Here is a 26230-nt window from a genome sequence, read left to right as displayed (position 1 = left end):
AAGAGTGTCAGCTTATTTAGCCTGTAATTTGTCCTTATTTTGTCCCTTTGAGTCTTCTACTCATCATTGCTCCTCCTGATTCTCTGACTCTGGCTCTGACGTGTCCATTTCCTCCTCTGTGTCACTGTCTAGCTGTGTGGTGGACACTTCTGTACCTGGCTCAATAAGTTGTAGGTTCGCCCGGATAGCCACCAGTTTTTCCACTCTCTTGTTAGTCAGCCTGTTGCGCACCTTTGTATGCGTATTCCCAAAAAGTGACCAGTTTCATTCAGAGGCCGCTGATGAAGGTGGGATTTGGAGTATCACCGATGCAATGGGTGACAGGGCCTCAGATGCACAAAGTCCCTTCCACCAGGTATGTGCACTGATGTGCTTGCATGATTCCCATATCCCATCCCCATTCCAAAGACCTTGCTTGGTAGAGAACTTTGCCAGACTTCCAAGAACTTTGCCCACGTCCAGATTGAGGTTGTGTGAGAGGGTAGAAATCACACTAAGCGTTGTTGATCTGTTCTCCAGAAAGTATTGGTCTCTCAACATGCTTTGGGTCCAGCATGTATGCTGCAGCATGAATCGGCTCGACACCAAATTCTTGACGCATCTGTATGAATTGAACAATTGCCTTCTCCTCTGCTTTGAGCAGCAGGGATGTGGGTAGGGCAATGCTGAATTGTTCTTTTAGATCAGCAAAAAGCTTGAGAACATCTGACAAGACAGCGTCATCTCCTTCAATCTGAGCAATTGCAGATGCTACTGGTGAGTAGTTTAAGGCTGCTAACCACTCTCTCCCAAAACACATCATCCAGCAGTATTTTCTTGATGGTAGTTTCCATATCCCCAGACTGGGATATTGCCATTTCTTGCAGCAACTCCTTACCCTCCAGAAGGCTGTTGTACATTATGACAACGCCACCCCATCTAGTGTTGCTGGGCAGCTTCAGTGTGGTGTTCTTGTTCTTTGTTGTTTGCTTGGAGTTGTAGGTTGCTGCAACTACCTGTTTTCCCCTGACATACTTAACAACTTGCTTGGCTCTCTTATACAGTGTTTCCATGGTTCTCAAACCCATGATGTCCTTGAGGAGCAGGTTGAGCCCATGAACTGCGCACCCAATAGATGTAATATGAGGGTAGGCCTCCTCCACTTGAGCCCAAGCAGCCTTCATATTCGCAGCATTGTCAGTAACTACTGCAAAGACCTTTTGTGATCCAAGATCGTTGATGACCGCTTTCAGCTCATCAGCAGTGTATGTGCCTGTGTGTCTGTTGTCCTTCGTGTCTGTTGTCCTTCGTGTCTGTGCTCTTGAACACTGGGAGAGGAGTGGAGACGATGTAGTTTATGATGCCCTCCTCTCGTACATTTGACCACCCATCTGAGATAACTGCAACACAGTCTGCCATCTCTATTGTTTCTTTGAGCTTTCCTTGGACTCTGTTATACTCAGCCTCCAGCAAATAAGTAGACAAAGCATGTCTGGTGGGAGGACAGTACGCAGGGTGAATAACATTGACAAATCTCTTCCAGTACACATTGGCTGTGAGCATGAGGGGTGAGCCTGTCGCATATACAGCTCGAGCAAGGCACTCATCTGTATTCTTCTGGCTATGGTTATCCATTGTATCAGAACCTTCCAAGTGGGCCAGGAGTTGCTGATGATAAGGAGCCTGATGCTGAATGTGAACCATCATTTTCTTGAATGGAAGCAGAGGAACTCTGGGCTGACTGCTGTGAGCTTTGAGTGAAGTTGTTGCATTTGGATAAATACTGCTGCATCTTTGTGGCATTCTTTACATATAGCGTTGTACAGTGTTTACACATGTACACAGTCTTTCCATCTTTAATGCCTGGGGTAAAATGCTTCCACACATCCGACGGTAAACGTGGCATTGTTCTATGTAGAGAAATAAAGGGCATTCGTCTTTGTCGAACTGCGGCCGATCAGCACGATTGCAACAGGGTGAGTAAATTTTTCCTGATGCTCCATGTGATGGAAGCATGACCTGTGCATGCACGACGCAGCAATAGAGGGAGCTAATCACTCATCCAACCAACAGTCACACACAAAACTTGTAATTATTAAAACAAGCCAAGTAAGAAGATAAACATATATTGATTAAGAAATTCCTTAATAATTAAGATTCCATCTCTTAGTAATTTTAAGAGAGGACCTGTGGGGAAAAAAATGAAAGAAAAAAAAACAATATTATGCTAGCATGTGCTTTTTTGGGCAAAATTCCCAAGCTAAACTTCCCATGGAAAATTTCCAGAAATTTACCGGAAACTTTCCACCCCTTCACAACCCGAGTCACGGTCGACATTATCCAGACCCTTTAGAATCCTAAAAACAGCATCATCACCTCGCAACCTTCTCTTCCAGTGAGAACATGTCCAATTTACATAATCGCTCATAATTCAAACCCTTCATCCCCTCAATCACACTGGTTTCTCTTTATCCTTTCAAAAGCTGCAATATCCTTTGCATACTGTGGTGACCAGAACTGTACACAGTATTCTCCGTGTGGTCACCAATGATTTATAAAGTGCCAGGATTACCTCGCTATTTTGGCTCAATATTGAGCCTTAATACAGCCCAACATCTGATTTACTTTACTCACTGCCGAGCTTTGTTGCGATAGCTTCAATTTATTGTCAGCCAGGACCCCCAGATCTTTCACCATGTACATTATTTGCTTTCCATTTAAGTAATATTCCCTTCCAGGATTTTTTGTTCCAATGTGAAGCACTTTGCATTTCTCTACATTTGAATTTCATCTGTCACCTGCTCAATTCACAAATATGTTCAAATCCTCCTGTAGCTTATCCTGTTCAGCTTTGCCGTTTACCAGCTTCATTAGCTTTGTATCAACCGCATACTTTAGCCACTGTGCTTGTGACTGTATGTGAGCCCACTGGTACATTCTCCCAGGTTGATGACAACCCCTGTACCACTACCCTCTGGGTTCCATTGGGTAACCAATTACATATCCATTGTAACATATTTCCACTCATTCCCACTTTCTTTATTTTTAGTACCAGCCTTTCCAGGGGACCCGTATCAAAGGCCTTACTGGAATCCAAGTACACCACACCCACTGCCTTGCCCCTTGGTCACACCCTCAAACAACACCAGTTAGTTAGATTGGCAAGACCGCCCCTTCATGAACCCATGTTGACGATCTGTTATGATTTAATTTCTATCCAGATGCTCCATGATCTTCTCTTTAATAAGGGTTTCCATAACTTTACCCACAATGGACATCAAACTCGATGGTCTGTAGTTTGCTTTTTAAAAACAGGAGTAACATCTGCCTTTCCCCAGTCCCCAGGCTCCCCTCCAGTATTCAGTGATTTCTGGAAGATTTGTGCTGAGTTCCGCCAATTCCCTCCCTTAGTTTCTAAGAATCCTCGGATGTGTCTTATCCGGCCCCTGAGATTTATTCACCTTAAGTTTGCTCAGCTGTTTGATACCCATGTTGGTAGTAATGTGAATAGAATCATCGAATAGTACTGCACTGTGGTAAACCACTGTTAACCTGTACATGCCTGTGTGGTAAACCACTGTTAACCCTGTACAAGTCCAGGCATGTCTCAGCCCCTGGCTCCACCCCTAAGCCCGGGTATAAAGGTGACTCACCACCCTTCCCCCGGGAGCTCTTAGGATGGATTCACTAGCAGAGGCATGCTCTAGTTCTTAGTCAATAAAAGCCTACTTCAAAGTCCATTTCGTAGTCTTTGGTATTGTTGATAGCGCATCAATTTTATTGACTAATTTTCAACATGGAGCAAATCTTGAAGCCGGAACGTTTAGACCTGGATCCTCAAGCAGCAGATGCAACCAATAACTTTGAACACTGGCTGAGCTGTTTCGAAGCCTTCCTGGAGGCCTCCAGCACTGCTGTCACTACAGATGACGCGAAACGGCTTGTCTTGAACTCACGGGTGAGCCACCGAGTCTATTCGATCATCCGAGACGCCACTACTTACGCGGCCGCCATCGCGACGCTAAAGGAACAATACGTGAGGCCTGTTAACGAGGTCTACGCCAGACACCACCTGGCTACCCGAAAACAGCGCCCCGGGGAATCGGGCGCTGAATATTTACTGGCACTGAGAGTCCTCGGCCGGGACTGTAATTGCAAAGCGGTGACGGCCAAGGAATGCACGGAAGACCTGATCCGAGACGCCTACGTAGCCGGCATCAGGTCCAACTATACTCGGCAGAGGCTGCTGGAACAGAGGGGGCTCGACCTGCAGAAGACGGTGGCCCTCGCTAACTCGTTAGACGTGGCCCTCCAGAACATGGACGCCTACCCCCCTGACCGGATGGCCACGTGGATGCCACGGGAGCAGCCATCTTGGGACCCGGTAAGGCCACAAGCCGCCAGCAGCCCAACTACAGCTGCAATGACCAAAGGCCAGAAATGCTACTTCTGCGGCCAGGCCAAGCACCCCAGACAGCAATGCCCAGCAAAGGACGCGACCTGCTCCAAATGCGGCAAGAAAGGCCACTACGCGAGAGTGTGCAAGGCGAAATCGACCCCCAATTCCAGCAGCGCCGCGTGTGAACCGTACAGGCCGCCATTTTGGACCCCACCAACCACGTGTGAGCCGTGCGGGCCGCCATTTTGGACACCACCAGCCGAGGGGGAGCCGCCATCTTGGACACCATCTCGGGACCAGGCCCTCGGCGCGGGCGAATACTACAGCGACCCACCGACCTCGACGATGGCCTCCATCACCCTGGACCAATCTAGGCCCCATCAACTAGCCAGGTCCATGCTGAACGTAAAGGTAAATGGCCATGCCACAAATTGCCTTTTCGACTGCGGAAGCACGGAGAGCTTCATCCACCCCGACACGGTGCGACGCTACTCCCTATCGGTTATGCGCACACGCCACCAGGTCTTTATGGCCTCAAAGTCCCATACGGCGGACGTCGGCGGCTACTGTGTAGCGACTCTGACAGTGAATGTCGTGGAGTACAGAGAGTTTAAATTCCTCGTCCTGCCACAGCTCTGCGCTCCCGTACTGCTAGGATTAGACTTCCAGTGCCATCTGGAGAGCGTCATGATGGCATATGGCGGGCCCCTGCCCCCACTTACAGTCTGCAGCCAGTAGAATTTAAACACGGCGCCGCGCAAAGTATGCAGCCTGTCCACCCTGAAGGTCAAACCCCCCCCCCCCCCCCCCCCTGTTGTTCGCTAACCTCGCCAAAGACTGCAAGCCAATTGCTACTAAAAGCAGGCGGTACAGTGCCGGGGATAGGAGCTTTATTAAATCAGAAGTACAAAGACTCCTGAGGGAAGGGATTATCGAGGGCAGCACCAGCCCATGGCGAGCCCAAGTGGTGGTAGTAAAGACCAGCTAAAGACCGGCGAAAAACAGCGCCTGGTTATTGATTACAGCCAATCAATCGATACGCAATTAGACGCATACCCACTTCCCTGCATATCTGACATGGTCAACCAGATAGCACAATACCGGGTATTCTCGACGATTGATCTGAAGTCGGCATACCACCAGCTCCCCATCAGGCCTGAGGACCGCCAGTACACGGCCTTCGAGGCTGACGGTCGCCTCTACCACTTCCTCCGAGTCCCCTTCGGCGTCACCAACGGGGTCTCGGTCTTCCAAAGGGAGATGGACCGGATGGTTGACCAGAACGCGCTGCAGGCCACCTTCCCCTATCTAGACAATGTCACCATCTGCGGCCATGACCGGCAGGACCACGACGCCAACCTAGAAAAATTCCTCCGTACGGCCCAACGGCTGAATCTGACATACAACAGAGAAAAATGTATGTTCCGCACCGCGCGCCTTGCTATTCTTGGCTGCGTGGTGGAAAACGGAGTCATCGGCCCCGACCCTGACCGAATGCGCCCCCTCCTGGAACTACCCCCCCCAACTACCTAAAAGCCCTGAAGAGATGCCTAGGGTTCTTCTCTTACTACGCCCAGTGGGTGCCCAACTACGCGGACAAAGCCCAGCCCCTCATCAAGTCAACCTCCTTCCCCCTGACGGCAGAGGCCCGTGTGGCCTTCACCCTCATAAAAGAGGACATTGCGAAGGCCACAATGCACGCAGTGGATGAGTCCATCCCTTTCCAAGTGGAGAGCGATGCATCCGACTTCGCCCTAGCCGCAACCCTTAACCAGGCGGGGAGACCCGTGGCCGCCTTTTCACGGACCCTCCAGGGCCCCGAAATTCGACACTCCTCAGTCGAGAAGGAGGCCCAGGCGATAGTGGAGGCTGTACGGCACTGGAGGCATTACCTGGCCGGTAAACGTTTCACCCTGCTCACTGACCAACGGTCAGTAGCATTTATGTTTAACAACAGACAAAGGGGCAAAATCAAAAATGATAAGATATTGCGGTGGAGGATCGAGTTATCCACCTACAACTACGATATCTTATACCGGCCCGGGAAACTTAATGAGCCCCCAGACGCCCTATCCCGTGGGACATGTGCCAACGCACAAGTCGATAGGCTACGGACCCTCCACAATGATCTCTGCCACCCGGGGGTCACCAGGTTCTTCCACTTTATTAAAGCTCGCAACCTGCCTTACTCCATCGAGGAGGTCAGGACCATGACCAGGAACTGCCAGGTCTGCGCCGAATGCAAACCGCATTTTTATAGGCCAGACAGGGCACACCTGATTAAAGCCACCCGCCCCTTCGAACGTCTCCGCGTCGATTTCAAGGGGCCCCTTCCCTCCTCTGACCGCAACACGTACTTCCTCAATATTATTGACGAGTACTCCCGTTTCCCCTTCGCCATCCCCTGCCCGGACATGACCAGCGCCACAGTCATGTGCCTCCACGACCTGTTCGCCATATTTGGCTTCCCCAATTACATCCACAGCGACAGGGGCTCGTCGTTCATGAGCGACGAGCTGCGCCAGTACCTGCTTGAGAAGGGCATAGCCACGAGCAGGACTACCAGCTACAACCCCCGGGGTAACGGACAGGTAGAGAGGGAGAACTCAACGGTGTGGAAGACCGCCATGCTTGCCCTAAAATCCAAGGGCCTCCCAATCTCCCGCTGGCAAGATGTCCTCCCCGATGCGCTCCACTCCATACGATCACTGCTCTGTACTGCCACAAACGCCACCCCTCACGAGAAGATGTTCGTCTTCCCCAGGAAATCCACCTCGGGGACATCACTACCGCCATGGCTGACGTCTCCGGGACCCGTCCTGCTCAGGAAACACGTGAGGAGCCATAAGACGGACCCCCTGGTCGAAAAGGTTCACCTCCTCCACGCCAACCCACAGTACGCCTACGTGGCGTATCCTGACGGGCGGGAGGACACAGTCTCAATTTGAGACCTCGCACCCTCAGGTACCACCCGAAACACCATCGATCACCATCCACTACCTCCACCCACCACCACTACCCACGACACACCACCGGGGTGTCTACCACGAACTGACGACATGCCGGTGCCATCCCTACCCCGAGAGGACGACATGCCAGTGCTCCGTCCCACGCGAGAAGCGGCCGCGGGCAAAGAACCGGCACCACGAAGATCATTACGGCAGACAAGACCCCCGGAGAGACTTTCGTATACGAACTTTTGAAACACTTCACCCCGCCGGACTCTTTTTTAAATGAGGGGTGAATGTGGTAAACCACTGTTAACCTGTACATGCCTGTGTGGTAAACCACTGTTAACCCTGTACAAGTCCAGGCATGTCTCAGCCCCTGGCTCCACCCCTAAGCCCGGGTATAAAGGTGACTCACCACCCTTCCCCCGGGAGCTCTTAGGATGGATTCACTAGCAGAGGCATGCTTTAGTTCTTAGTCAATAAAAGCCTACTTCAAAGTCCATTTCGTAGTCTTTGGTATTGTTGATAGCGCATCATGCACAAGAAGCCATTCGGCCCATCAAGTCTGCGCTGGCTTTTGAAGAGCATTCCAATTGTTTCTACTTCTCCTGCTCTTCCCTATATCCCTGCAATTTTTTCACCTAAGTATTTCTCCAATTCCATTTTGAAGGCTACTATTGAATCTGTATCTACCACCCTACCAGGCAGCTCATTCCAAATCCTAACCACTTGTGTTAAAGTTTTTGCTCATGTCTCCTCTGGTTCTTTTGCCATTTACCTTAAGTCTGTGCCCTCTGGTTATTGGCCCTTCAGCCATTAGAAACAGTTTATCTTTATTTACTCAATTTAAATCCTTCATGATTTTAAGCACCTCTATCAAATCTCTTAACCATCTCTGCTGTAAGGAGAACAACCCCAGCCTCCCCTGTAACTGTAACTCCACGTAACTGTATTCCCTCATCGCTGCAACCATTCCAGTAAATCTGTTCTGTACCCGCCCCAAAGCCTTCATGCCCTTTCTAAAGTATGGTGCCCAGAATTGGATATAGTGTCACAGTTTTCTCTACAACACCCTCTGGTTCCTTTTCCAGATTAAATAAATGACTTGTCTCCTCCTTGGTGAAAACTGAGGGTTTCTGGGACTTGGTGCTCATTTCCTTACCAGTACACTCTTTCTGTCTTCAGACTTACTGGTCAGGCGCAATACCTGTTACAGTTTTGTCCTGGCTAACATCAACTTACATTTCCATAGCACCTTTAATGTGAAGAAACATCCCACAGTGCTCCAGAGGCCTAAGGGAAATGGAGCCAAAGAAAAAAGTGAGGGAGGACCAGAAGCTTAATCAAAGCAGCAGGTTTCATGACAGGTGTAATGAAGGGAGTGAAGATGCACAAGATCCGATTCAGAAACGGAGTTTGGTGGGGTGTTTAGAGATCGTTGGGGGTCAGGCCATAAAAGGATATAAATAGAAGAATGAGAAGTTCAAATATGAGGTGTTGGAGCAGGAGCCAATGCAGAGCAGTGAGGACAGGAGTGATGGAGGAGCGGGGCCTGGGGTGCCATAGGATGCAAAACATCAGAGCTTGCTGTCTTTTCCGTTTTGCCGAACTGATTATTCTTTGCTTTGTGTTACAGCGAGTGTACCCGAGGAGGCTTTTGCAACTTCATGCATCTGAAACCGATTTCACGGGAGTTACGCCGTGAGCTGTATGGACGACGTCGCAAGAGGTCAGTTGCGGGTTTGTCTGTGTTTGTGTAAAGCTATCGCCTCCAGCACTGGGAGCCTAGGAATCTTGGTGAAAGCTGCGAGGGCCAGTGTAGTGTTGGCAGCGGGTTCTTGTGCGTCACAGACCCCATCTTTTATTGAATCAGAGGTTGGTGCGTAAGTTCCAGAGCTAATCTTTTTATTGGACTGCTTTCTCCCCATTTCTCCACCTTGCCTCCTCCCACACCAGCTCCAGGAGTGCAGCTGAACAAGGATGGAGAACAGATTGGGGATATCAGTGTGACCCGCCCTCCTGCCTCCACTTTGTGCTGTGCCTGAAAATTGCTCGTTTTATTTCACCCCCACCTTCCCAATGCGGGATTGCTGTAAATGTGCAGAACTCCTGATGTTTAATTTTAACTCTGATAAGATGCCTGCTGTGTTGATATTTAGATTCAAATACATAGGAGTTACAACACAAACAGATCAATCTGCACAACCAGCCTGTATCTGCATTTACCATACACACACAGTCCGGCTCCTGTTCATCCGCCTTGTTCCCATATCCCTTCACCCGCCTGGCCAGCCACTAACTCTGGAAACCAATTCCCCGCCTTACAACTCTAAAGAACTTTCTCCTGTCTTCTTGCATTTAAACTTGGCCCCTCATTTCAGACCCCCTCAAACAGTGGACATAGTCTGCTTCTAACTACCCTGTCCCACGCTTTCATAATTATAAACACTTCTATCACGTCATCCCATAATCTGCATTCTAATGAAAAGAGCCCCAATTTTTTGTCTTTCTTTGTATTTGTATTTCCTCATTCCAGGCAGCATCCTGGCCAGTCTGTGCTGTACCCTCTCAAGCCTCAATATCCTTCTGATAGAGTGGAGCCCAGTACTACACGCAGTACTCTAACTAAAGCCTTATGGTTTTATATTAAGGTGTTATATAGGCTCACTATTACCATTTATTCTGTCCCTCTTGTGATAAAACCTAGATATTAATTCGCTTTTTCCGTAGCCTTATCAACCTGACGGGCTGGCCTTAATGCCCCGTGAACCTGTCCCCAGGTCCCTCTGCTCTCCCTCGCATTGAGCCTACTACCATCCCCAGTATAATTACTTGTGTTATTTTATTTTACCAAAAATGCATCACGGTTTCCCATGTATTTCAGCCAGCAGCAGGGTAGCCGCGTGACCTCGTCTGGTGACAAACGGCTGCTAACCATCACCCCAAAGCACTTAATGGCTGCCATCAGGTGAGTACAATTCTTCTTCTCCAGTCTGAACGTCAGTGACATGCATCATACTAATTCCATTCTAGTTAATGGTACAACAGTGGTTGGAGAGATGCACAGGATGGAAGGGCGGTCAGTGCCCCGAAAGTGGTGGGGGGTGGTCATCAATGCCAAGTGTTGTAGGGGGGGCATCCCTGATAGAATAATCAGTCACACACTCTGGGTGGAGATGGATTGACGGCCCCATTGCCTTTTCTTACTCTATTTTGGGTTTTGTGTATTTTTCAGTTATTCTCCTCGCACTGTGAGCGGGACTGTCCTGTAATCGGCACCAGTGGTCATACTGTGAGCGGGACTGTCCTGTAATCGGCACCAGTGGTCGCACCGTGAGCGGGACTGTCCTGTAATCAGCACCAGTGGTCACACCGTGAGCGGGACTGTCCTGTAATCGGCACCAGTGGTCGCACTGTGAGCGGGACTGTCCTGTAATCGGCACCAGTGGTCACACTGTGAGCAGGACTGTCCTGTAATCGGCACCAGTGGTCGCACCGTGAGCGGGACTGTCCTGTAATCAGCACCAGTGGTCGCACTGTGAGCGGGACTGTCCTGTAATCAGCACCAGTGGTCATACTGAGCGCGGGACTGTCCTGTAATCGGCACCAGTGGTCGCACTGTGAGCGGGACTGTCCTGTAATCGGCACCAGTGGTCACACTGTGAGCGGGACTGTCCTGTAATCAGCACCAGTGGTCACACTGAGTGGGACTGTCCTGTAATCGGCACCAGTGGTCACACTGTGAGCGGGACTGTCCTGTAATCAGCACCAGTGGTCACACTGTGAGCGGGACTGTCCTGTAATCAGCACCAGTGGTCACACTGTGAGCGGGACTGTCCTGTAATCGGCACCAGTGGTCGCACTGTGAGCGGGACTGTCCTGTAATCGGCACCAGTGGTCACATATGTCACTTTTTCTAACCTTGGGGCTCTGTTTCTCTCTCCACCTCTCTCCTCACTCACCAAGCCTAACCAAAATGTAATATTTCTTTCTCGGACGGGTGCAGGGGTGTTAGAGAAGAAGCCCAACTCCATTCTACACACCAACATGCTGCAGACTGTCCCCAGACAGTCATTCAAACAGTAGATGTGCTCCGTCGGGTGACGGAGCGCTGGGCAGGGTGCGAAACTGTGGGGTTTGGACAGGGTGTGGTGTTTATAAGAAATGGGAGAAGGAGTTGGCCATTCAGCCCATCGGGCCTGCTCCATCATTCAATAAGATCATGGCTGATCTTCTACATCATCTCCACTTTCCTGCTCGATCCCCATATCCCTTGATTCCTGTAATATCCAAATATCTGTCGATCTCTGTCTTGAATATACTCAACGACTGAGCCTCCACAGCCCTCTGGGGCAGAGAATTCCAAAGATTCACCACCCTCAGTGAAGACATTCCTCCTCATCTCAGTCTTAAATGGCCGACCCCTTATCCTGAGACTATGTCCCCTAGTTCTAGACTCTCCAGCCAGGGGAAACAACCTCTCAGCATCTACCCTGTCAATGCCCCTCAGAATCTTTTATGTTTCAATGAGATCACCTCTCATTCTTCTAAAACTCTCGGGAATACAGTCCCATTCTACTCAATCTCTCCTCATAGGACAATCCCCTTTCCAGGAACCAGTCTGGTGAACATTTGTTGCACTCTCTAAGGCAAGTATATTCTTCCTTGGGTAAGGAGAACAAAACTGTACACAGTACTCCAGGTGTGGTCTCACCAGGGCCCCATATAATTGCAGTAAGATGTCTTTACTCTTATACGCCAACCCTCTTGTAATAAAGGCTAACATACCATTTGCCTTCCTAATTGCTTGCTGTACCTGCATTTTAACTTTGTGATTTGTGTACACGGACACCCAGGTCCCTCTGAACACCAACATTTCCCAGTCTCTCTCATTTAAAAAAATATTCTGCTTTTTCTTACCAAAGTGGATAACTTCACATTTCTCCCTGTTGTATTCCATCTCTCACTTTCTTGCCCACTCACTTAACCCTTTGCAGCCTCTTTGCAACTTACTTTCCCACCTAACTTTGTAAATCATCCGCAAACTTGGATACATTGCACTCGGTCCCCTCATCCAAATCATTGATGTAGATTGTAAATAGCTGAGGCCCAAGCACTGATCCTTGCGGTACCCCACTAGTTACAGCCTGCCAACCCGAAAATGACCTGTTTATTCCTATTCTCTGCTTTCTGTCTGTTAACAAGCCCCTCATAATTTTGAACACCTCCATTAAATCTCCCCTTAGCCTTCTCTGCTATAAGGAGAACAATCCCAGCTTCTCTAATCTCTCCACATAACTGAAGTCCCTTGTCCCTCATACCATTCTAGTAAACCTCGGCACCCTCCCCAAGGCCTTGACATCCTTCCTAAAGTGTGGTGCCCAGAAGAGTGGGCAGGAGGATTGGTTTGGGATTGATACAGGGCTATGGGGAGGGAATGGTGATGGGGCTGGTTTATGGGCGGAGGGGTGGGGGTTGTGTGAGAAAGAGGGTAGAGGCAGTGACTGGCTTGTGGTTTATGGTAGGAATGACAGGCTTGGATTTGTCGGGGTGCTGTGCCCGGGTTACGGGCTGTGCGGAGATGTGCTGTGCCCGGGTTACGGGCTGTGATGTGCTGTGCCCGGGTTACGGGCTGTGCGGAGACATGCTGTGCCCGGGTTACGGGCTGTAAGATGTGCTGTGCCCGGGTTACGGGCTGTGAGATGTGCTGTGCCCGGGTTACGGGCTCGGAGATGTGCTGTGCCCGGGTTACAGGCTCGGAGATGTGCTGTGCCCGGGTTACGGGCTCGGAGATGTGCTGTGCCCGGGTTACGGGCTCGGAGATGTGCTGTGCCCGGGTTACGGGCTCGGAGATGTGCTGTGCCCGGGTTACGGGCTCGGAGATGTGCTGTGCCCGGGTTACGGGCTCGGAGATGTGCTGTGCCCGGGTTACGGGCTCGGAGATGTGCTGTGCCCGGGTTACGGGCTCGGAGATGTGCTGTGCCCGGGTTACGGGCTCGGAGATGTGCTGTGCCCGGGTTACGGGCTCGGAGATGTGCTGTGCCCGGGTTACGGGCTGTGCGGAGATGTGCTGTGCCCGGGTTACGGGCTGTGCGGAGATGTGCTGTGCCCGGGTTACGGGCTGTGCAGAGATGTGCTGTGCCCGGGTTATGGGCTGAGAGATGTGCTGTGCCCAGGTTACGGGCTTTGAGGCGCCCCAGCCCAAGTTGTGAAATCTTTTTTAATGGTTTTGTGCTTTGTAACAGACACAGGTCAAGATCGAGATCTCGTGAGCGGAAGCGATCCAGGTCACGGGAGCGTGGAGGCCGTGGTGGGCGGGATCGAGACCGCGATCGGAGGCGGTCCAAGGATCGGGAAAGATCCGGACGATTCTAAGAAGGATCTGACGTCAGTCTGCATGACGGCTCGTTTAGAAGGACCACAAACGCAACATATGATTGATCGGAATTTAATACTTTTTATGTACAAGTTTAAAATAAAGCTCGGTTCTGTTTCCTTATGATGTTCAATAAACCTTTTTAAAATAAAAATGGAGCTGATGCTACCTGACTTGCAGTACCAGTTCCAGCTTTTAGCTCACCTCTTCCTTTGTGTGACTGAGTGCATGAGTGAGCGGGCAGGCAGGCAGTCGGTCAGTGTACCCTGCAGTATGTTTAGAGTTGAGTAGTTTTAGGAAGATGTGTTTTTATGCTCTGTTTTGATGCGCTTGCACAGAATGCTTCAGCTACACATTCCTGCTGGAACCGCGATACTGAACGTAAGTATCCGTGCTCACTCGTTGATACTAAAGTGAGATTGTTACTCCGAATTGAAAGATTTCTCATTGAAAGCATTGCATTGCGTATTGTTTTGGGCTAAAGGTACCTCGCCTGTAGATTACTCTGCAGCCACGTGGATTCAGTGCAACTTTACTTAAAAGTGATGGGGACCACGAGATGGTTGATTAACACAACAGCTTCCCATTTACACTCTGACCAAATCCACAGCTGATTGAGCGGGGCAATTACTCAGTAGAAAACAGCACCTCTGTGTTGGGTTTAAGGGTGTGGTGTCTGGTCAGTGCCGGCAGCCTGTCTGGTTCTGCGATGTATGAAGTGGCAGTGCTGAAGGGAGACGGGGATGAGATTGTAACTAAACTGCAGTATTTAGTGATGATGTAATCTGTGACTGGAAGCGAGGGGGTAACCACGCGCATGAGAGCGCTCCCACCGTCTGGGGTATAACTTTACTGTAGAATGTAGCCTGCTGCTCTGCACCTGATTCTTTGTTTCAAAAGGATCACTTGTTAACAGACTTCTAGATTAAAGAGATGGTGACATTGGATTCTGTTGGTCAGTCATTTCAGAAGCAGCATTTAATAAGATCTAAATTGTAAACCTGTGCTACTGCTAAATAACATTTGTAAAAATATAACCAGCTCATTGCACCGTGCTTGCAGGCTGCAGTTAAGCAGTGGGTCAGCTTGGGCTGAGGCCAGAGCGAGCATGAGGGAAAGTTAACGTGCAGTCAGTGAGTGAGCGGTAGGGAATGGGAACGAACGGTCAGCAAGCGGTAGGGAACGGGCGGTAGGGCACGGGGACAGGCGGTCAGCAAGCGGTAGGGCACGGGGACAGGCGGTCAGCGAGTGGTAGGGCACGGGAACGGGCGATCAGCGAGCGGTAGGGCACGGGAACAGGTGGTCAGCGAGCGGTAGGGAACGGGCGGTCAGCGAGCGGTGGGGGCACGGGCGGTCAGCGAGCGGTGGGGCACGGGAACGGGCGGTCAGCGAGCGGTAGGGCACGGGGACAGGCGGTCAGCGAGTGGTAGGGAACGGGTGGTCAGCGAGCGGTAGGGCACGGGAACGGGCGGTCAGCGAGCGGTAGGGCACGGGAACGGGCGGTCAGCGAGCGGTGGGACACGGGCGGTCAGCGAGCGGTGGGGCACGGGAACGGGCGGTCAGCGAGCGGTGGGGCTGGGGAACGGGCGGTCAGCGAGCGGTGGGGCACGGGAACAGGCGGTCAGCGAGCGGTGGGGCACGGGAACGGGCGGTCAGCGAGCGGTGGGGCTGGGGAACGGGCGGTCAGCGAGCGGTGGGGCACGGGAACAGGCGGTCAGCGAGCGGTGGGGCACGGGCGGTCAGCGAGCGGTGGGGCACGGGCGGTCAGCGAGCGGTGGGGCACGGGAACGGGCGGTCAGCGAGCGGTGGGGCATGGGAACGGGTGGTCAGCGAGCGGTAGGGAACGGGCGGTCAGCGAGCGGTAGGGCACGGGAACGGGCGGTCAGCGAGCGGTAGGGCGCAGTAACGGGCGGTCGGGAACAGGCGAGTGGTCGGGAATGGGAATGGGCGGTCGGCGAGCGAGCGGTAGGATTACATAGGATATACAGCACAGAAACAGGTCATTCGGCCCAACCAGTCAATGCCGGCGTTTATGCTCCACTCGAGCCTCCTCCTGTCTTTCCTCATCTAACTCTATCAGCATTATCCTCTATTCCCTTCTCCCTCATATGCTTGTCTAGCCTCCCCTTAAATGCATCTATACTATTCGCTTCAACCACTCCCTGTGGTTGCGAGTTCCACATTCTCACCACTCTCTGGGTAAAGAAGTTTCTTCTGAATTCCCTGTTTGATTTCTTGGTGACTCTTATATTGATGGCCTCTAGTTATGCTCTTCCCCACAAGTGGAAACATTCTGTGTCTCTATCAAAACCAAGACCTCTATTAGGTCACCCCTCAGCCTTCTGTTTCCAAGCCTGTTCATCCTTTCCTGATATGTATACCCTCGCATTTCTGGTATCATCCTTGTAAATCTTCTCTGCACCCTCTCCAGTGCCTCTATATTTTTATAATATGGTGACTAGAGCTGTACGCAGTACTCCGTGTGGTCTAACCAAGGTTTGATACAGGTTTAGCATAACTTCACTACTTTTTAATTCTATCCCTCTAGAAATAAACCCTAGTGCTTGGTTTGCTTTTTGTTATGGCTTTGTTAACTTGTGTCACTACTTTGTGATTTGTACTCTGATCCCTTTGCTCCTCTACCCCAGCCGTACTCGCACCCTCCAAGTATAAGTGACCTCCCTATTCTTCCTACCAAACTACTGCCTCACATTTATCTGTGTTGAAATTAAATTGCCAATTACATGGGCATGGTAACAGGCGGTCAGTGAGCGGGAGAGAATGGTAAAGGGGGGGTCAGTGTGTGTTTCTTGTCTTTGGGGGGGGGGGGGGGAAGCTGCTGTGTCTGCCTGGTAGGGGGTCGCTGTTTGTCTCAGTCTGGGGGGGTGGGGTCAGTGTCAGGGGGTTGTGTAACCCTGTTTTTGGGGGGGGGGGGTGGAGGGTGCACGTGTCCCCACTGTCTTGGGGGTGGGCGGGTGTCCATGTCTTTTGGTGGGGGGGATGGGGGAGCGCCATTGGTGTCTCTGTCTTGTGGGGGTGTGGAATGGCAAGTTTTGGGGAGGGGCACTCAGTTTCCCAGGAGGGAGGTGGTGGGGGAACGGCTTAGTATCCGTGTCCTTGGGTGGGGGGCGGTCAGTGTTCCTGTTGAACAGACCCCACAGTTTATAAAGCAGCTCTGGCTGAATAAGGCAAACCCACTAAAGCACAATCACCTTTGTGATGCTGAGTTAATCTTGTTTACTTTGTTATTTAAATAGGTTACACATTAACTCCTGGTAGCCTAGCACATTACTCCAATTGATAACCTTAGACCTTGGAAAGACTACTCGCTAAGTGGCTTTAGAATTAATTAATCTTCTGGAAGTCCGACCAGAATACTGATCTCTTAATATTAAATAATTTTGAAATGAAGAGTTTGCTGGAATCCTGTGTGTGGTGTTTTGCCACTTTTTCCCCTTCCGTGCCTCACCTGAGTGACCGCTCTCCATTTGCAAACCTACAGTGCTGTGAGAGGGAGGATATTTGACTGGTAGGCTGCACAAATTAGCCTGATCCTGTCCCAATCCACTCATGTAATTTCCAGTAGGAAGCACTGTAAATTGAGGAGCCTTGGCTGATTTTCGTTGCGCCCTCCTTAGCTCGGGAATCCTGGCTATCGCCTCGACTGAGATGAGCTAATTCAGGGCAGGGCAGGGATTGAACCCGAACCTACTGGTGTTTATGGCCCAGGTTACTCACTGCCTTTACCAAACCTCGAATATGTAAGACAACTTGACCCTAAATTTCTGTTAAAATGTTCTCCATTTTGGAATATTTCTATATTTCCCAGGGCTGGCCTGTTTGCTAGCTGTGTGGAGATGCTCGTGTCGTCATAGAATCATAGAATGGTTATAGCACAGGAGGCCGCCATTTGGCCCGTCAAGCCTGTGTTGGCTCTCTGCAAGAGCACTTCAGCCAGTTTCCCCCCCGCCAGCCCTTTCCCTGTAGCCCTGCAAATTCCTTTCCTTCAGGTACTTAACCAATTTCCTTTTGAAAGCCGTGATTGAATCTGGCTCCACCACCCTTTCAGGCAGTGCCTTCCAGATCATAACCACTTAATGAGTAAAAAAGTTTTCCTCATGTCGCCTTTAGATCTTTTGCCAATCACCTTAAATCTGTGTCCTCTGGTTCTCAACCCTTCTGCCAATGGGAACAGTTTCTCTATCTACTCTGTCCAGACCCCTCATGATTTTGAACACCTCTGTCAAATCTCCTCTCAATTTCCACTGCTCTAAGGAGAACAACCCCAGCCTCTCCAGTCTATCCACATAACTGAAGTCCCTCATCCCTGGAATCATTCTTGTAAATCTTTTCTGCAGCCTCCCTGGTGCTGGTATTGCAGAAATTGAGAGTTCAAATCCCACTAAGCCAAGTTGTGAAACTGAATTCTATAACTGGTGATTTGGGGGCTGGTACCAGGAAAATTACCAGGAAATCTGCTGGATTGTAAAACACAACTAGTTGGTTCATACTGGTCTGATCGAAGTATGATTCCAGTCACATGCTTGGTGAGGGAGCAGCGTTAGCGAGGGAGTAGCTAGTGAGGAAGCTGCTCCCAGGGTAACAATCCAATAAGTTTAAAGATAACCAATGCAATCAGGTGGGGTGGTGGTGTGCTGGAGGAGATTACAGAGATAGGGAGCTGTAATTTAATCTTCAGTTTTAAATGAGTTATAAAAAGACTTCTCTTGATTATGTTACAGCCTATAGCTCATGTGGGTAGTGTGCAATCTGTTTACTGGTTGAGATGCTTGTTTTTACATAATGTGCAGAATGGTTCTCAGGCAATCTTCCCAGGTTCTCAGAAACTGGCGATGAAGAGATGGTGCAGAGCTGGATGGGGGCTCCAGCGGTAAATGGGCACCCAAGATTAAAGGATTGTTCACAGGTTGAAGAGTGGTCTGAGTTGAAAGGGATTTTCAGAGGTGGGAGGATGGCCCCAGGTGAAAGAATTGTCCAGAATTAATGTGCAAGCTTGGGGTGAAGGGGTGGCACAGAGTGAGAGGTGATCAATGAAATTCCACATTTCTAACATAACTTCCATCAACGCTCACCCCTCTACTGCCACAATTATCCCATTGAGGGCATCTCTATAGTACCTAGATGAGGAAAAGGAGGGGCCAAGGATAGATATTTGGAGAGACTGGCAGGAAGAGGAGCCATTGCTGGCGAGGTACTAGCTATGTTCAGATAAGTAGGAATGGAGCGATACAAGAACAGTTCCATATGTGGCAGTGCCAGTGTTACTGACAACCTGACAAATCAATTTTTTAAAGTTCCAACCCTGGCTTAGGAGACAGTCCACTTTGCTGATGGCACTAAGTTAGGAGCCACAGTAAACAATGTAGTTGGGAGCAGAAAGTTGATAGATTCAGTGAGTGGGCAAAACTGGCAGATAAGAGTTCAATGTGGGGAAGTGTGTGGACCCAAGAAAGATAGATCAGAGTATTTTCTAAATGGAGAGAAGCTGGGAACTGCGGAGGAGCCGAGAGATGTAGGGGATCATGTACAGAAATCACAAAGCTAGTGGACAGGTACAAAAAATAATTTAAAAGGCTAATAGAATGTTAGCCTTTATCACAAGGGGGCTGGGATACAAAGGGGAGGAAGTTATGCTGCACTTGTACACAGCCTTGGTCAGACCCCATCTGGAGTGTTGTGCTCAGTTCTGGGCCCCACAACTCAGGAAGGATATATTGGCTTTGGAGGGTGAAAAATGCAGATACACCAGAATGATCCTGGGGCTTAAAGGGTTAAATTATGAGGACAGGATTCACAGACTGGGCTTGTGTTCCCTCGAGTATAGAAGATTTAAGGGGTGATCTAATCGAGGTGTTTAAGATGAGTAAAGGAGTTGATCGGGTAGATAGAGAGAAACTATTTCCCCTGATTTGGGGGGGGGGGGGGGTCCAGAACCTTAAAATTAGAGCCAGGCCGTTCAGGGGTGATGTCAGGAAACACTTCTTCACACAAAGGGTAGTGGAAATCTGGAACTCTTTCCCCCCCCCCCCCCCCAAAAAGGCTGTTGAGGCTTGGGGTCAATTGGAAATTTAAAAACTGAGGTTGATAGATTTTTGTTGGGTGAGGGTTACTGTACCCAGGCGGGTAGATGAAATTGAGGTACAGATCAGTCATGATCTAATAGAATGGTGGAACAGGCTTGAGGGGCTGAATGGCCTCCACCTGTTCCTATGAGACAACTGGAAGAGCATCAACCCCAGCTAGATAGGGGCAGGTAAGGATATGCAATAGAAAGTGGGAATCTGAAAGCACCAGTAAAGCTCATCCCTTTTGTCCTCCAACTCTTGTGTAGAAGTTCATTCCTCTAATCATATAATCTTACAGCACCGAAGGAGGCCATTCAGCTCATCGTGCCTGTGCCGGCTTTTTGAAAGCTATCCAATTAGTCCTATTCCTCCGCCCTTTCCCCAGAGCCCTGCAATCTTTTCCCCTTCAAGTATTTATCCAATTCCCTTTGAAAGTTGTTATTTAATCTGCTACCACCACCCTTTCAGGTATTACATTCCAGATCATAACCACTTGTGGCTCAATCTTTTTTCCTCATCTCGTCTCTGGCTCTTTTGGCGATTACCTTAAACCTGTGTCCTCTGGTTACCTGCCAGTGGAAACAGTTTCTCCTTATTTACTCTATCAAAACATTTCATGATTTTGAACACCTCTATCAAATCTTCCCTTAACCTTTTCTGCTCTAAGGAGAACAATCCCAGTTTCTCCAGTCTCTACGTAACAAGTCAATCATGCCTGGTACCATTCTAGTAAATCTCTGAACCCTCACCACCTCCTTCCTAAAGTGGTGCCCAGAATTGGCCACAATTCTCCAAGCTGAGGTCTAACCAGTGTTTTATAAAAGTTTAGCATTACTTCCTTGCTTTTGTACTCTATTATTAAAGCCAAGGATCCTGTATGCTTCAACAGCCTTCTCAATTTGTCCTGCCACCTTCAAAGATTTGTGGACGTACAAGCCCGGGCGCCTCTCTTCCTGCACCTTGTTTAAAATTGTACCATTTAGTTTACATTGCCTCTCCTCATTCTTCCTTCTGAAATGAATCATTTCACACTTCTGTGCAGTAAATGTAATCTGCCCTGTCTCTGCCCATTTCACCAGTCTCTCTGCTCTTGAAGTCTATCACTATCCTCCTCACTCTTATCTGCATTTCCCAGTTTCGTGTTATCTACAAACATTGACAATAACTCCTGTGAACCCAAGTGCTGCTCATTAATAAACAGCAAAGGCGCTGAGTGTTTCTGTTCTCGGGTGTTTTTCCATAACTACTGATTGGTCGATTCTGGGGGCGTCGCCCTGCTCTTCCAATCAGAGGCGGCGGTGGCAGGGGGCGGAGCCTGAGACTCAATACAAAAATAGAAACAAACCCGGAACCGGAACCAGAACCGCAGGAGAGACCTAGAGAGTGAGGGAGAGAGAAAGAAAAGAAAAAGAGAGTGAGTGTGAGTGTGTGTGTGTGTGTGAGAGAAAGAGTGAGTGTGAGAGAGAGGCAGATAGAGATACTGAGGGACAGAGTGAGTGAGATAGAGAGAGTGATTGAGAGAGAGAGAGAGAGTGAGTGTGAGAGAGATACTGAGGGACAGAGAGAGAGAGTGGCAGATAGAGTGAGTGAGTGTGAGAGAGATACTGAGGAACAGAGAGTGAGTGTGAGAGAGAGAGTGATTGAGAGAATGGCAGATAGAGAGAGAGTGATTGAGAGAGTGGCAGATAGAGAGAGAGTGATTGAGAGAGTGGCAGATAGAGAGAGTGATTGAGAGAGTGGCAGATAGAGAGAGAGTGATTGAGAGAGTGGCAGATAGAGAGAGTGATTGAGAGAGTGGCAGATAGAGAGAGAGTGATTGAGAGAGTGGCAGATAGAGAGAGAGTGATTGAGAGAGTGGCAGATAGAGAGAGAGTGATTGAGAGAGTGGCAGATAGAGAGAGAGTGATTGAGAGAGTGGCAGATAGAGAGAGAGTGATTGAGAGAGTGGCAGATAGAGAGAGAGTGATTGAGAGAGTGGCAGATAGAGAGAGAGTGATTGAGAGAGTGGCAGATAGAGAGAGAGTGATTGAGAGAGTGGCAGATAGAGAGAGAGTGATTGAGAGAGTGGCAGATAGAGAGAGAGTGATTGAGAGAGTGGCAGATAGAGAGAGAGTGATTGAGAGAGTGGCAGATAGAGAGAGAGTGATTGAGAGAGTGGCAGATAGAGAGAGAGTGATTGAGAGAGTGGCAGATAGAGAGAGAGTGATTGAGAGAGTGGCAGATAGAGAGAGAGTGATTGAGAGAGTGGCAGATAGAGAGAGAGTGATTGAGAGAGTGGCAGATAGAGAGAGAGTGATTGAGAGAGTGGCAGATAGAGAGAGAGTGATTGAGAGAGTGGCAGATAGAGAGAGAGTGATTGAGAGAGTGGCAGATAGAGAGAGAGTGATTGAGAGAGTGGCAGATAGAGAGAGAGTGATTGAGAGAGTGGCAGATAGAGAGAGAGTGATTGAGAGAGTGGCAGATAGAGAGAGAGTGATTGAGAGAGTGGCAGATAGAGAGAGAGTGATTGAGAGAGTGGCAGATAGAGAGAGAGTGATTGAGAGAGTGGCAGATAGAGAGAGAGTGATTGAGAGAGTGGCAGATAGAGAGAGAGTGATTGAGAGAGTGGCAGATAGAGAGAGAGTGATTGAGAGAGTGGCAGATAGAGAGAGAGTGATTGAGAGAGTGGCAGATAGAGAGAGAGTGATTGAGAGAGTGGCAGATAGAGAGAGAGTGATTGAGAGAGTGGCAGATAGAGAGAGAGTGATTGAGAGAGTGGCAGATAGAGAGAGAGTGATTGAGAGAGTGGCAGATAGAGAGAGAGTGATTGAGAGAGTGGCAGATAGAGAGAGAGTGATTGAGAGAGTGGCAGATAGAGAGAGAGTGATTGAGAGAGTGGCAGATAGAGAGAGAGTGATTGAGAGAGTGGCAGATAGAGAGAGAGTGATTGAGAGAGTGGCAGATAGAGAGAGAGTGATTGAGAGAGTGGCAGATAGAGAGAGAGAGTGATTGAGAGAGTGGCAGATAGAGAGAGAGTGATTGAGAGAGTGGCAGATAGAGAGAGAGTGATTGAGAGAGTGGCAGATAGAGAGAGAGTGATTGAGAGAGTGGCAGATAGAGAGAGAGTGATTGAGAGAGTGGCAGATAGAGAGAGAGTGATTGAGAGAGTGGCAGATAGAGAGAGAGTGATTGAGAGAGTGGCAGATAGAGAGAGAGTGATTGAGAGAGTGGCAGATAGAGAGAGAGTGATTGAGAGAGTGGCAGATAGAGAGAGAGTGATTGAGAGAGTGGCAGATAGAGAGAGAGTGATTGAGAGAGTGGCAGATAGAGAGAGAGTGATTGAGAGAGTGTGGGGGGGGGAGTGTGAGTGTGTGGGAGTGGGGGGTGTGTGTGGGAGTGGGGGGTGTGTGTGGGAGTGGGGGGGGGGTTTGTGGGAGTGGGGGAGTGTGAAAGTGTGGAGTGGAGTGGGGGGGAGTGTGAGAGAGTGTGGGGGGAGTGTGAGAGAGTGTGGGAGTGGAGTGGGGGGGAGTGTGAGAGAGTGTGGGAGTGGGGGGGGGGAGTGTGAGAGAGTGTGGGAGTGGGTGGGGGGAGTGTGAGAGAGTGTGGGAGTGGGGGGGGGGGAGTGTGAGAGAGTGTGGGAGTGGGGTGGGGGGAGTGTGAGAGAGTGTGGAGTGGGGTGGGGGGGGGAGTGTGAGAGAGTGTGGGAGTGGGGTGGGGGAGTGTGAGAGAGTGTGGGAGTGGGGGGGGGAGTGTGAGAGTGTGGGAGTGGGGGGGGGAGTGTGAGAGAGTGTGGGAGTGGGGGGGGGAGTGTGAGAGAGTGGGAGTGTGAGAGAGTGTGGGAGTGGGGGGGGGGAGTGTGAGAGAGTGTGGGAGTGGGGGGGGGGAGTGTGAGAGAGTGGGGTGTGTGAGAGTGTGGGAGTGGGGGGGGTGGGGGGGGGGGAGTGGGGGAGTGGGGGGGGGGTGTGGGGGTGGGGGGGGGGAGTGGGGGGGGGGGGTGGGGAGTGGGGGGGGAGTGGGGTGTGGGGGGGGAGTGTGAGTGTGGGGGGGGGGGTGTGGGTGTGTGGGGGGGGGTGGGTGTGGGGTGTGGGGGGGGGGTGTGGGTGTGTGGGGGGGTGTGTGGGGTGTGGGGTGGGGGGGGGTGGGGTGTGTGGGTGTGGGGGTGTGGGTGTGGGTGGGGGTGGGGGGGGGGGTGTGGGGTGTGGGTGTGGGGGGGGGGGTGGGGGTGTGGGTGGGGGGGGTGTGGGGTGTGGGGTGGGGGGGGGGGTGTGTGTGTGGGGGGGGGGTGGGGGTGTGGGGGTGGGGGTGGGGGGTGTGGGGTGGGGGGGGTGGGGTGTGGGGTGGGGTGGGGGGGTGTGTGGGGTGGGGGGGGGGTGGGGGTGTGTGGGGTGTGGGGGGGGGGTGGGGTGTGGGGGGGGGTGGGTGTGTGGGGGGGGGTGGGGGTGTGGGGGGTGGTGGGGGTGGGGGGTGGGGGTGGGGGTGGTGTGGGGGGGGGGGTGTGGGGTGTGGGTGGGGGGGGTGGGTGGTGTGGGGTGGGGGGGTGGGGTGTGGGGGGGTGGGGTGGTGGGTGTGTGGGGGTGGGGGGTGGGTGGGGTGTGGGTGTGTGGGTGTGGGGGGTGGGTGTGTGTGGGGTGGGGGGTGGGGGTGTGGGGGTGGGGGTGGGGTGTGGGGGTGTGGGGGGGGGGGGGTGGGGTGTGTGGGGGGGGGGTGGGGGTGTGGGGGGGTGTGGGGGGGGGTGGGTGTGGTGGGGGGGGTGGTGTGTGGGGGGGGGGTGGGGGTGTGGGGGGGGGGGGGTGTGGGGGGGGGGGTGGGTGGTGGGGGGGGGTGTGGGGTGGGGGGGGTGGGGTGTGGGGGGGGGGTGGGGGTGGGGGGGGGGGGGGGGTGTGGGGGGGGGGGTGGGGGGGGGGGGTGGGGGGTGTGGGGGGGGGGGGGGGGTGTGGGGGGGGTGGGGGGGGTGGGGGGGGGGGGGTGTGGGGGGGTGGGGGGGGGGGGGGTGTGGGGGTGGGGGGGGGGGGGTGTGTGGGGGGGGTGGGGTGGTGGGGGGGGGGGGGGTGTGGGGTGTGGGGGGGGGGGGGGGTGTGTGGGTGGTGTGGGGGGGTGGGGGTGGGTGGGGGGGTGGGGTGTGTGGGGGGGGGGTGGGGGTGTGTGGGGGGGTGTGGGTGTGGGGGGTGGGGGGTGGGGGTGTGGGGTGTTGGGGGGGGGGTGGGTTGGGGGGGGGGGTGTGGGTGGGGGGGGGGGGGGTGTGTGGGGGGGTGGGTGTGGGGGGGGTGGGGTGGGGGGGTGGTGTGGGGGGGGGGGGGTGTGGTGTGGGGGGGGGTGGGGGGGTGTGGGGGGGGGGGGTGGGTTGTGGGGGGGGTGTGGGTGTGGTGGGGGGGGTGTGTGGGGTGGGTGGGGGGGGGTGTGGGGGGGTGTTGTGTGGTGTGGGGGGGGGGTGTGGGGGTGGGGGTGGAGGTGGGGGGGGGGGGGGGGGTGGGGTGGTGGGGTGGGGGGGGGGTGGGTGGGGGGGGGGTGGGGGGGTGGGGGGGGGGGTGTGGGTTGGGGGGGGGGGGTGTGGAGGGTGGGGGGGGGGTGGTGGGGGGGGTGTGGGGGGGGGTGGGGTGGTGTGGGGGGGTGGGGGGGGTGTGTGGGGGTGGGGGGGGGGGTGGGGGTGGTGTTGGGTGTGGGGGGGGGGGGGTGGTGGGGGTGGGGGGGGGGGGGTGGTGGGGGGGGGGGGTGTGGGGGGGGTGGGGTGGTGGGTGGGTGTGGGGGGGGGGGGGTGTGGTGGGGGGTGGTGTTGGTGTGGGGGGGGTGGTGTGTGGTTGGGGGGTGAGGGAGAGGTTTGGGAAGAGATAGGGTGTTGGGTGGGGGTGGGATGTTGGTGAGTTGATTATAAGAGTAGAGTTTGGTTAGTGAGATTTAATGAGAGATTAGGGGAGTAATTAAGGAGGTTTTAGGTGATTAATTAAGGAAGTGATTTGATAAGGGATAAGGGTGAAAAATGAAATGAAAAATATGATAATCGAGAAGGCTGATCGGAAGAGAAATGGTCTGTGGAGTTGGGGGGGGGTGGAACCCGTACCCCAGTGAGAGTCAGTGTGTGTGGAACCCGTACCCAGTGAGAGTCAGTGTGTGTGGAACCCGTACCCCAGTGAGAGTCAGTGCTGTGTGGAACCCGTACCCCAGTGAGAGTCAGTGCGTGTGGAACCCGTACCCCAGTGAGAGTCCAGTGCGTGTGGAACCCGTACCCCAGTGCGAGTCAGAGCCTGTGGAACCGTACCCCAGTGCGAGTCAGAGCCTGTGGAACCTGTACCCCAGTGCGAGTCAGAGCCTGTGGAACCTGTACCCCAGTGCGAGTCAGAGCCTGTGGAACCTGTACCCCAGTGCGAGTCAGAGCCTGTGGAACCTGTACCCCAGTGCGAGTCAGAGCCTGTGGAACCTGTACCCCAGTGAGAGTCAGTGCGTGTGGAACCCGTACCCCAGTGCG

The 26230-nt window shown here is 52.2% G+C and overlaps 1 protein-coding gene across 2 annotated transcripts in view; it reads left to right on the top strand.

Annotated features, from left to right (window-relative positions):
- Positions 1 to 13908, top strand: part of u2af1 (U2 small nuclear RNA auxiliary factor 1) — a 91283-nt gene extending 77375 nt beyond the window's left edge. The window contains exons 7-10 of one of the 2 annotated variants that reach the window (XM_086007351.1): positions 8966 to 9058; positions 10214 to 10297; positions 11926 to 11978; positions 13575 to 13595. In XM_086007351.1, coding sequence (XP_085863477.1) covers positions 8966 to 9058; positions 10214 to 10297; positions 11926 to 11977 — 229 coding nt within the window. In that variant the 3' untranslated portion in view covers position 11978; positions 13575 to 13595. Of the gene's footprint in view, positions 1 to 8965; positions 9059 to 10213; positions 10298 to 11925; positions 11979 to 13574 lie in introns of both variants that reach the window. The other variant, XM_086007349.1, reaches the window with a different exon arrangement.
- Positions 13909 to 26230: the final 12322 nt, after the last annotated feature.

Source organism: Somniosus microcephalus, chromosome 14 (genome assembly GCF_052327205.1).
Source record: "Somniosus microcephalus isolate GS21.2 chromosome 14, FLI_Smic_1.0, whole genome shotgun sequence".
NCBI classification, from domain to species: domain Eukaryota; kingdom Metazoa; phylum Chordata; class Chondrichthyes; order Squaliformes; family Somniosidae; genus Somniosus; species Somniosus microcephalus.
This window is presented reverse-complemented; position numbering and strand designations above follow the sequence as displayed.